The sequence below is a fragment of the Hyla sarda genome, chromosome 3 (assembly GCF_029499605.1).
Source record: "Hyla sarda isolate aHylSar1 chromosome 3, aHylSar1.hap1, whole genome shotgun sequence".
Taxonomy (NCBI): Eukaryota; Metazoa; Chordata; class Amphibia; order Anura; family Hylidae; genus Hyla; species Hyla sarda.
The window spans coordinates 307,313,280-307,326,076 of NC_079191.1; the positions used below are offsets into that span (position 1 = coordinate 307,313,280).

Sequence of the window (12,797 nt, forward strand, 5' to 3'; positions counted from 1 at the left end):
ACAGGGCTTTTCCAGACAGAAGGCTGACTACGAAAGCCACCTTAGACCTTTCAGTAGGAAACAGGTCCGACATCATCTCCAAGTGCAGAGAACATTGCGAAAGGAAGCCACGGCAAAACTTAGAGTCCCCATTAAATTTGTCCGGCAAAGACAGGCGGAGGCTAGGAGTGGCCACTCGCTGCGGAAGGGGTGCAGGAGCTGGCGGAGGAGATGATTGCTGATGAAGTTGCGACTGAAGTTGGTGCACAATGGTGGACATTTCTGACATCTGGTGGGTTAGATGGGCGATCTGTCGGGCTTGCTGGGCGACCACCGTGGTGATATCAGAGGCAACTGGCAGGGGAACCTCAGCGGGATCCATGGCCGGATCTACTGTCACGATGCCGGCTGGCAGGAGGTGGATCCTCTGTGCCAGAGAGGGATTGGCGAGGACCGCGCTAGTGGACCGGTTCTAAGCCACTACAGGTTTTCACCAGAGCCCGCCGCAAAGCGGGATGGTCTTGCTGCGGCGGTAGTGACCAGGTCGTATCCACTAGCAACGGCTCACCTCTCTGGCTGCTGAAGATACTGAAGAAAGGCGAGGTACAAGGGAGTAGGCAGTAGCAAGGTCGGACGTAGCAGAAGGTCGGGGGCAGGCGGCAAGGTTCGTAGTCAGGGGAGATAGCAAAGGTACTGGTACACAGGCTATAAAACACACAATACGCTTTCACAAGGCACAAGGGCAACAAGATCCGGCAAGGGAGTGCAAGGGAGGAGACTAGATATAGCCAGGGAACAGGTGGGAACCAATTAAGCTAATTGAGCCAGGCACCAATCATTGGTGCACTGGCCCTTTAAGTCTCAGGGAGCTGGCGCGCGCGCGCCCTAGAGAGCGGAGCCGCGCGCGCCAGCACATGACAGCAGGGGACGGGAACGGGTAAGTGACCTGGGATGCGATTCGCGAGCGGGCGCGTCCCGCTGTGCGAATCGCATCCCCAACGGCCATGACAGAGCAGCGCTCCCGGTCAGCGGGACTGACCGGGGAGCTGCAGGGAAAGAGACGCCGTGAGCGCTCCGGGGAGGAGCGGGGACCCGGAGCGCTAGGCGTAACACTGTGGACTGGAGTCTGTTTTGGTATACTTTTATTTTTGAGGACATTAGGGTAACAAATAAAATCTTAGTGTAAAGTATGTTTGCGCCTTCTATAAGTTGGCTTAGGGAATATTCATATCATCATTTTGATATCCGTCGAACATATTTTAAAATGGATTGCTTAAAATGCTATTAAAATTGTATTAAATTGTGTCAAAAAATCATATCTCCAAGTTAGATGGTAGTGCTTTCACGTTTTGTTCATTTTGTTTCTAAATCATATAGTTTATTTTTCCAATCCTTCTAGACAGTCTTGAAGCTACTGCACATGTGCAGGGAAAAAATCCTGTCTGTCTAAGGATATGTTCACACTGCGGAATTCCGCAAATGGAATTCCACGCAGTGAACATTACCATCAGTGTGAATGGGTCTTACGCGAGACCCGTTCACACTGAGGGATTTCAGCAGCGGACAATTCCACCTCTGAAATTGTTCAGCGCAAAAAAGGAACATGTTCCTTCTTTGCGCGGAAGTCCGCGAGCACTGCATAGCCATAAATGGTGATGGCGCAATGCCGCGTGGTCCTATCGCCAAAGTATTTTCATCTGCCGCCGCCAGATAGAATCTCGGCTCGTGGAATTCTGCCAGCGGAGATTCTGCAGTGTGAACATACCCTAAATGGTAGAAAATGGATATTGATAAGATTCAATACTTTTCACATAGACAATAAGGTAAAAAAAATCTGATACAATTTTAATCAGTTTTTGAATTGGGACACAAAAATCATGGGCTATAGAGACTTTCTATCTGACAAAAAAAATTGGATAGAAATGTATTATTATTATTTTTTTTTATATATTCTGTTTCTTATTTTTCTTGTTTACACCATTCACCAAACAAGATCAACATTATTATATTCTGCACGCAGCGATACCAAATATGTTTATATTAAAAAACTATTTTATTCAAAAGGGGGAATTTGAATTAAAGTAATGTTTTTTTTTTTTAAACATTGTAATTTTTTTTTTTATGTCCCTCTATGGGACTTTTATAAGCAATCATTAGATTACTTATACTTAACAACACTATTCTTTTGCATAGAATTGCTCAGTTACATCAGTGCTCTGCTAGTAGAATCCGCCTAAATAGTCTCTATGAGAAGTTCACCATTTGGCCAGCGCATAGGCACTCAGGTGGCCTCTGGCTTCCATGGAAAATGATTGTCCTGCACAGAAATCTTCACCTGACCACCACTTCCCTTCCCCGATCGATGAGGTGACTAGTCTTCACTCTTGTCCGAAACCTCTGAAATACTGCAATTGCGGCATTTACTCTTAAATACCTCTGAAATAATGCGTTCGCCTTGATGTTGGTCATTGACTGAGTAGTATCTGCTGATAGCATGTATGCAGCTTCATATACCGGTACTAGTGACCACCATTTACAGTCAATGGCCGACATCAGTTGTCACTAACCTCTTAAATGACATCATCTAAGGAATAAGCCACACAATACCCCTTTCTCATTTTTGTACAGTTTATATCCCTGTAAACTAACAGCCCTGTCATGGCTATTATCCAGTCATATCTCCCTTATCTACACTCAAATATGTTTTACATATCTCAACTTATGTACATTTTTTCTCAACATTATCAGTTCTAATTCCTCAGTGTGATGTTTCTGGCATAAGTATACTTTATATACTTTCTTTATTTATTTGCCTCTTATGCAGGGACAGTTTTAGGCTTAGCGTGGCCCTGGGCAAAATCAAAAGTGGGGCCCCAAAAGTCGTAATAGTGCAATTAAAAAAGCAATTGAAAAGTCCCATCAAAACAAAAATTGTACCGATAAAAACTACAAATCACAGCGGAAAAATGACCCTCATACATCCCCATATACAGAAAAATAAGAGTTATAGGGATCAGAATAGTACAATTTTATATTTTTGTATAGTTCCCCCAAATAAGGTTGGCAGCATAGTTCCCCCACATTGGGTTGGCAGTATTGTTCCCCCACATTAGGTTATAGTTCCCCCACATTAGGTTATAGTTCCCCCAACTTAGGTTGGCAGTATAGTTCCCTCACATTAGGTTGGCAGTATAGTTCCCCCACATTAGGTTGTCAGTATAGTTCCTCCCGCATTAGGTTGACAGTATAGTTCTCCCACATTAGGTTGTCAGTATAGTTCCCCCACATTAGGTTGGCAGTATAGTTCCCCCACATTAGGTTGGCAGTATAGTTCCCCCACATTAGGTTGGCAGTATAGTTCCCCCACATTAGGTGCAGTATAGCTCCCCCACATTAGGTGCAGTATAGTTCCCCCACCTTAGGTGCAGTATAGTTCCCCCACATTAGGTGCACTATAGTTTCCCCACACTAGGTGCAGTATAGCTCCCCCACAGACATACAGCCTTCAGCCATTTACAGTGTATATATAGTTTTCCCACATTAGGTTGGCAGTATAGTTCCCCCACATTAGGTTGGCAGTATAGTTCCCCCACATTAGGTTGACAGTATAGTTCCCCCACATTAGGTTGACAGTATAGTTCCCCCACATTAGGTTGACAGTATAGTTCCCCCACATTAGGTTGACAGTATAGTTCCCCCACATTAGGTTGGCAGTATAGTTCCCCCACATTAGGTTGGCAGTATAGTTCCCCCACATTAGGTGCAGTATAGTTCCCCCACATTAGGTGCAGTATAGTTCCCCCACCTTAGGTGCAGTATAGTTCCCCCACGTTAGGTGCAGTAAAGTTCCCCCACATTAGGTGCAGTATAGTTCCCCCACCTTAGGTGCAGTATAGTTCCCCCACCTTAGGTGCAGTATAGTTCCCCCACCTTAGGTGCAGTATAGTTCCCCCACATTAGGTGCAGTATAGTTCCCCCACATTAGGTGCAGTATAGTTCCCCCACATTAGGTGCAGTATAGTTCCCCCACCTTAGGTGCAGTATAGTTCCCCCACATTAGGTGCAGTATAGCTCCCCGACAGACATACAACCTTTAGCTATATACAGTGTATGGCTGGAGGCTGTATGCCTGTGTACTGCCCCACTTCAGTGCTCCGACCACCGCTCCTCCGGTGGTCACAATCTACTGCTATGGCCTATATGGACGCTCCGCTCCTCCATCCCTATGGGCGCACGCACGGGCCGTCAGTGACGTCCCTGCGTGCGCTAACTCCCGGCGGCCCCTGCGTTTTAAAGTTAACATGGGGCTGCAGAAAGGTAGCCGGGACATCCTTGTGTCCTGAAAAGATCTTTCGGGACACAGGGATGTCCCAAATGTGACGGGGCCCCCTGAGGGCTGCTTAGTGGCGGATCCAGACCCCCCCCTGGATCCACCATTGAGCAGCCCGCAGGGGGCCACTGGGGGATGGAGGTCCTGGGCAATTGCCCGGATTGCCCTGCCCTAACGCTGACCCTGCTCTTACATTATCTTTTTGCAGTGGCATGCAGTTCAACATAATAATAAATAAACATGATAGTTATTGTTGTTATAACTTTCTTTTTTTCAATGTATCTCTTTAAAATACTGCAAAGATCTTTTTAACATGTATTAAAAAATATTGTGTAGACTTTCAATATAAGAAGACGTTAATATTTTAAAATATTCAATTAGGATGTTTATTTTTTTCTTTTCATTGTACAATATAACTAATTTCATCATTCATCTTGTTTATAGGTTCAGTGTCACAGTTTCACAGGATACTGTTGGTGTGTATCTCCCAATGGACGGCCACTCAGTGGGACGGCTGTTGTACATAAAACTCCTCGGTGTCCAGGTGAGATAATACCATATTTTTAGGTCATGACAATAGGAAAGGCTAATCAGTAATGAAACATCTGGTCTCATGGTTAAAGGAGTAATGTAGTAGTATATAACCTAACCCTTAAGTGTTTAATCGCGGGGGGGTCTCAGCGGCTGACACTGCCGCGTCTATTTTCGGCTAGTGCTCGTGGGGTCGACCTCTCTGAGGTGGACAGACTCGCCACCTCCATTCAGCACTATGGGAAAGGCGGGGATGCACAAACGCTGCATCTCGGCCTCTCCCATAGAGATACATGGAGGGGGACTGTCGGCCGCGGCATCATGCTGCGGCCGACACACCTCTTGCAGGGGGAGAGCCGCGGCACAGCCGGAACTCTGTGCAAGAGATCGTGAGGGGTCCCAGCGGTATGACACCCCATGATCAAACACCTATAAGTTATATGCAGCTGCAGATCTCCTTTAAAGGGGTACTCTGGTGGAAAACAATTTTTCTTTTCAAATCATCTGGTGCCAGAAAGTTAAACAGATTTGCAAACTACTTCTAAAAATCTTAATCCTTCCAGTACTTGTCACCTGTTGTATGCTCCACAGGAAGTTGAGTTGTTGTTTTCAGTCTGACCACAGTGCTCTCTGTTGATACCTCTGCACACATCAGGAACTGTCTGTAGCAGGAGAGGTTTGCTATTGGGATTTGCTCCTGCTCTGGACAGTTCTTGACACAGACAGAGGTGTCAGCAGAAAGCACTGTGGTCAGACAGGAAGAACTTCCTGTGGAGTATACAGCAGCTGATAAGTACTGGAGATTTTTTAATAGAAGTCATTTACAAATTGGTTTAACTTTCTGGAACAAGTTGATATGAAAAAAATTGTTTTACACCGGAGTACCCCTTTAATAAAAATAATATTTGAACAATTTTTTAAGTAAATCACACTCTATCTAAGGTCTGCTATATGCTTGTTTAACCAACAGCAGTTTCAGTCAACTTCGCTATAACACCTGACTGGCTCATGTTTATTCCAATGGGGAGATTGGAATTAGCTGTGGCCACACTTCAGTTGACTTATCTTCCATGGGAACAAAGGATTGAACAAATAGTAGAGATCTAGCTTGGCTGTATACCTCCTCCATCCTGCAACAGCACGGAAAAAGCCTGATCTAGGCTGAGGAATCCACAATAGCGAAAACGATCCAGCTTGCATGGACAGAGATTCAGAAGTTGCTTTTATGAATCTCTGTAACTAATAAAAGCAACTTATGAATCTCCGTCAATGCAACTTATGAATCTCCATCCATACAAGCTGGATCTTTTTTATCTATTGTAAACAAAGGATTGGACATGTCTAAAACTAATATGCCCAATCTCTCTTCCCCCAGCAACTATCAGTTCTAGGGCCCTTTTGATTTTGGCTAAAGGAAACAAGAATCCCTACAACAGTATTTTAAAACAGGTCATGCCACGTACTAATGCTTAATTTTACCCTATTTTCAATATTTTAACATTTCATCTTAAATACAGCTAGGAAGGCACATTTTACAATGTTCAACAAACAACTGCAGTGAGGCAGATGGTCAAAAGGGAAATTAATATTCTGCTTCCTCTCTGCTCTACAGATTCTGTTAGTGATTCCTGAGTCTGAACAGTTAAATGGTCACTGTTATTTCAAACAACTTCTCTCTATGTGATAGCCTATGTGATTTCTAACATATTTGGAAATCACTTTATCAAGATATCCCAGAAAAAAGCCCTAAAGCCTTGGGCACTGGGTGTGATATACCTGCAATCTGCTGTCCACTGTTTGTTGTTAGGGGGATTTTGTCTGTAGCAGCAGACATACCAAGATGGCCTAGATAGTGTTATGCATCTTCCTATCATGTTCAGCAGTCCCCTGCTTAGACTAATGCTGTGTTTATGTACGCCCTCCCTTACTGTGATCCTGCTGCACATAAAGGGGGAGATTTATCAAAATATGTCCAGAGGAAAAGTTGTTGAGTTGCCCATAGCAACCAATCAGATTGTTTCTTTCATGTTTAAGAGGCCTTTAAAAAAAACAAAAAATACAGAATCAGACTGTGCAGTCTAAACAGTTCATTTTCACTAACTATGTAATGGCATGGCAAAGAAAAGCAGGGCATGTCATTAGTTGCACCCCTTTGACTGGCCAGAGAATTAATGGAAAGAAACACAATGGCCCTCATTTACTAAGAGGGGAGTGTAGGTTTCTTTGTGGGTTTTAATTCCCTACAATTTATTTTCCATGGTATTTACTAAGGTTTCCCTACATTTTCCACTTTCCCTACACTTTGCTTTTTTTTACACATGCTCTGATCTGTCTGGTTTTCCTCAGCTCAAATCTACCACATATTCTGTGGAAACCTTAGTAAATATGTTGGTTATTTGTGAAAATGTTGGGGACACGTCCCTTTTCGGAGACCACGCCCCTTTTCCCCAGCAGCCAGGCCCCCCCTTTTTTTTTTTTTTTAAGCAAAATGGAGAGTTAGTCTGTGTTTTTTAAAATTCTGGTGCAAATTCTGGCGCAAAATCTGGCACAAAATCTGTCGCAGACAGAATTTCTGGTGCATTGCGACAGAATCTGGCGCACAACCCGACAAAACATGTCTGGTTTGCAATAGTAAATGAGGGCCAATGTGTGAGTACTGATGGAAAACATCTAAGCACTGGTCCTGTCCCCTGAAATGAAGACATTTTGAAATAGCTGTGCATCATGTGGAAGGCTCTCAGGGGCTCAGTAAGAGCACTACAATCACCTTCTCTTCAGTCCTAAGGAATAATCTAATAGGTTTATTAAATTCTTTGGAAAGTATATGTATCTGTTAAATTTTTATTTATTTTTTATTTTTTACTGATTAAAGCCACATTTGTAATATGTCTCTATTTTCTGATTGTTAGTATAGACAACATTAGAGGAGAGCTGTCCTTTTCACATGAATAGGAAATGTAACTGGGCATGCTTTGACCTTTGCAAAGGACATTTCACATGGAGAGGGAGGCTGAGCTATAAGCTTCATTTATTTTTTAGTCTGTCTATTGCTGTCATCTTTAACTGTACAGATCACTTCCTAGCAGCCTCCTTCTTATTGTCAGACAGAACATGAAGCCTCTGGTTAGATTTAGGCCTAGCAGCTAGACTGAAAACTTATATATTTTAGGATTATTTTGTAATATAGATAGTAAAATGGTAAACATAAAAAAACAATAGGTAATTTTCTAATGGCACATCTAATGGTAGTTGTATTTCTTTCTGGAGTTCTTTTCAGTTTGACCACAGTGCTCTCTGCTGACAGCGCTGAATGGTTACTGGTGATCCAATCCTGGATGATACCAAGAGGACAGTGGTTGGTAGGCTAGAGTCCAGACTAAGGCAGCAGGGAATTGTCAGCTTGTACCTCATGGCCTATGAGTTGACCTGTAGTGTCCCTTCCATAAGTATTTTTTTTGCTGATTGGGAATTAACTTTAATGATAATGTTTGTTCATGCATTCATTAACCAGTGTTAAAGGGCCTAAATGCTAACAAAGATATTTGTGAGGGGAACATGGAATCAACAAACTTTTGCCATGCATCCAAAAAATAAAAAATGTTACACATTTTGAAGTTAAGACCTCTGTTGTTGATTTCTAAAGCCCTCGTGGGGGTAGGACCATTAATGGTTTTGCCTTTTTCCTTCATATAATACATTTTCCAGACATTCGATTGATAGCTTCAGTTTGTGCACTTGTTTACCGAACTTCTGATTGAGAGTAGGAAAAAAAGTTATATGAGTTAGACAATGATGACATAACCTACTGAAAAGTCATTCATATCTGTGGTGGGAAATGGACATGAAACAAAAGTTGAGGGTTATGATCTCAAATTGGTTACATAGGGGTTAGGTAGCCAAAGCGGTTTTTACAAACGAGAATTCTTACAGCTATGTAACAAAAATGGCAATGTCTTGCTAAATTACTGTTTCCATTATATTTAACTTGCATTCTTTTGGTCAAATATTTGTTTTTGTTTCTATTTAATAGATATTTATTGTTAAACAGTCCAGACTTAGTCTAAAAATACACCAGATTTATCCCAAAGACTCAGGCTTATTTTACACATTGTAAAATGAACAAGAAAAACCTGCAGTAAAATTGGTATAAAAAGTGGCATTTTTTTTTAAATCTAATATTGTGTTCCTTTAAAGTTTTTAGAAAAGCGGCTGTCAGTACACACATTGTATAAAAAGTGGCATCAATTCCAGTGTTTTCCATACTTCTGTTTATATATCTTAATATTCCCAGTACTTACCAGCTGCTGTATACCATAAAGAAAGTTATATAGTTCTTTCCATTCTGACCACAGTGCTTTCTGCTGACACCTCTGTCTGTGTCAGGAACTGTCCAGGGCAGGAGAGGTTTGCTGTGGGGGATTTGCTTCTACTCCGGACAGTTCCTGACATGAACTGAGGTGTCAGCAGAGAGCACTGTGGTCAGAATGGAAAGAACTATATAACTTTCTTTATGGGATACAGCAGCTGATAAATACTGGAAGGATTACAATTTTTACATAGAAGTAATTTACAAATCAGTTTATTTTTCTAGAACCAGTTATTTTGAAAACATATAATAAACAACCTTATCAGATGAATAAACTGCTTAATTTTTATGCCCATTTACTGCTATTTTTTCCCTATTCATTTTACAATGTGTCAGCTTTGCTTCATACTGTTTGATAAGTCTCACCTTTTGGTGCATGAAATTACACCTGTTACCTGGTCATGGAAAATATAAAAATGTCTAGAACTCATAATAAATATGTCATAAGCCTAAGACTGTACAGTAATTCTAGTGCATGTAATGATTGACATGCCTCTCACTATTTGTTTTATTTAGGATCAATAACAGAAAAGCTACCTCAGAAAGAAGGGACAGGAAAAGCAGGTATTGGTTATTTTTTCATCTATTTGAAAAGATACAGTAGAGCTGAAGCATTAATATGTAAAAATATATGCTACCCACCAACTGGCCTCAATGGGGTTATCCAGCATAATTATTTTTTCTATTATGCTCCGCTGCCACATTTAGAAATAAGAGTCACCACCTTGATCTCTTAATCATATTCCTTGAATAATTTCTGAACAAGTTTTTCCATATGGCATCAGGCAATACCATTGCCAGTTAGCAGTGTATTTGGTCTGCTATTATTTTTAGGTAAGGAACATCCACATAAATACCAGGAACCAAGGTTTCCCAGGAAAACATTGCCCAGAGCAATAAACTGGCTTTGTCACCTTACATTATTCCCATATGGATCCTGGGGCTGTCTCTCTCCCCAGGTAAGTGATACAGTTGCACTCAGCTGAGGGGTGCGGAGGAAATGCTATACATCAGACCAAACCACTTTCTTCTATTGCTTCATGGCCAATTCAATGGTTGACAAGGGTCAGCATGGGCAATCTGACTTGTCTGTATCTACACATACCCATAGTTTCTAGCTTCGATGCCCCATTTGTTATGAAATGGTCATAGCCAGCAATATCTTTTCTGTAACCTGTGCAGAGGTATTTCTTCTTTTGGAACACAACAGGGGGGCTAGCCTTCACTCCCCACATGCATCAGTGAGCCTTAGTTTTCCATAACCTAAAAAGTAGAAGGGTAACCCTAATGCCACCAAAGCAGCTCTGACTTATCACAGCATAGATTTCACAATAGTATCTTGTGTTGTCTTGCACAAAGACATTAGCAGCAGATCCCTTAAAGGGGAACTCTGGTGGAAAGAAGTAGAAAACAAATGTTTTCAAATCAACTGGTGCCTGAAAGTTAAACAGATTTGTAAATTACTTCTATTAAAAAATCTTAATCCTTCCAGTACTTATTAGGTGCTGTATAAAACAGCGAAATGTGTGAATTTCTTTCCAGTCTGACAACAGTGCTCTCTGCTGACACCTCTGTCCGTGTCAGAACTGTCCAGATTAGAATCACATGCCCATAGAAAACCTCTCCTACTGGGCAATTCCTGACATGGACAGAGGTGTCAGTAGAGAGCACTGTTGTCAGGCTGGAAAGAACTTCACAAATTTCTCTGTAGTATATCTGTAGTATATAGAAGCTGATAAGTACTAGAAGGGTTAAGATTTTTAAATAAAAGTGATCTACAAACCTGTTTAACTTTCTTGCACCAGTTGCACCGGAGTTCCCCTTTAAGTCCCTAAGTTGTGAGGTGGGTAATGCATGATGTGGATATACTTTTCAAGCACATCCCACAAATATATGATGAGAATTAGATCTGGGGAACTTGGAGGTCAAGTAAATACCTTAAACTTTATTATGTTCCTCAAGGTATTCCTGGACAATTGTTGCTGTGTAACAGGGTGTATTGTCTTGTTGACCACTGCCAATAGTGAGTACAGTTGCCTTAACCCATTAACGACAATGGACGTAAATGTACGTCATGATGACGTGGTACTTACTGCACCACAACGTACATTTACGCGCCGCCATGATCGCAGCCAGGGACCCGCCGGTAATGGCGGACATCCGCGATCGCGCGGATGTCAGCCATTGACCCCTCAGATGCCGTGATCAATACAGATCGCGGCATCTGTGGCAGAGCGGTATTTGAATGGATGATCAGATCGCCCACAGCACTGCCACGGTGATCCGATCATCCAGCATGTCTCCCTGGGTCTTCTGCTCAGGTCTGAGATCGAGCAGACCAGAGCAGAAGATCACCGACAATACTGATCAGTGCTATGTCCTATACATAGCACTGAACAGTGTTAGCAATCAACTAATTGCTAAGAATAGCTCCCTATGGGGACATAAAAAGTGTAAAAAAAAAGTAAAAAAATGTGAAAAATTCCCTCCCCCAATAAAAAAGTTAATAATAAAAAAAAAAAAATAATAATACACATATTTGGTATCGCCTTGTGCGGAAAGTCTGAACTATTAAAATATATTGTTAATCATCCCCTACGGTGAACGGCGTAAACGTAAAAAAATAGAAAAAGTCCAAAATTGCTGCTTTTTTGTCACATTTAAAGGGTACCTCTCATCAAATAAACTTTTGATATATTTTAGATTAATGAATGTTGAATAATAGCATGTTAATGAAAAATATGCTTCTTTATATTGTATTTTTCCCGATCAGTCCTGTCAGCAAGCATTTCTGACTCTTGCTGGAGTCCTAAACACTCAAACTAAACACGTGCCAGGTGCTGCCAGGACTGGTAGGGAGACCCCTAGTAGTCATTTCTTCAAAGTGGAAAATTAAATAGAAGGAAGCATATTTTTTAATAACATACAATTGTAAAGTTATTCTGCATACATTAATCTATAATATATCAAAAGTTTTTTTGATGAGAGGTACCCTTTAATTAAAAAAAAATTAATAAAAAATGTATAAAAAGTAAAACCTAAGCAAAAGTGGACCTGATAAAAAAACTACAGATCATGGTGCAAAAAATGAACCCTCATATTGCTCCATATACGGAAAAATGAGAAAGTTATAGGTGGTCAAAATAGGGCAATTTTAAACATACTAATTTTGTTAAAATGGTTTGAGATTTTTTTTAAGCGGTACAATTATAGAAAAGCATATAACATGGGTATCATTTTAATCATATTGACCCACAGAATAAAGAAAACATGTCATTTTTACCGGAAAGTGTACAGCGTGAAAAAAAACCTTCCAAAATTTGCTAAATTGCGTTCTTCTTTTAAATTTTCACACATAAATAATATTTGTTTGGTTGCGCCGTACATTTTATGGTAAAATAAGTGATGTAATTACAAAGTACAATTGGTGACGCAAAAAAAAAGCCCTCTTATGGGTCTGTGGATGGAAATATAAGAGAGTTAGGATTTTTAGAAGGCGAGGAGGATAAAACGAAAATGCAAAAATAAAATTGGTCTGGTCCTTAAGGCCAAAATGGGCCTGGTCCTTAAAGCACAACAAACTTTTACTGT

The 12,797-nt window shown here is 41.1% G+C and overlaps 1 protein-coding gene across 2 annotated transcripts in view; it reads left to right on the forward strand.

Annotated features, from left to right (window-relative positions):
- The window catches only part of SMOC2 (SPARC related modular calcium binding 2), a 308,253-nt gene that overhangs the window by 110,755 nt on the left and 184,701 nt on the right, over positions 1 to 12,797 (forward strand). For both annotated transcript variants that reach the window (XM_056567010.1, XM_056567011.1), the window contains 2 exons: positions 4,754 to 4,853; positions 9,723 to 9,770. In XM_056567010.1, coding sequence (XP_056422985.1) covers positions 4,754 to 4,853; positions 9,723 to 9,770 — 148 coding nt within the window. The remainder of the gene's footprint in view (positions 1 to 4,753; positions 4,854 to 9,722; positions 9,771 to 12,797) is intronic.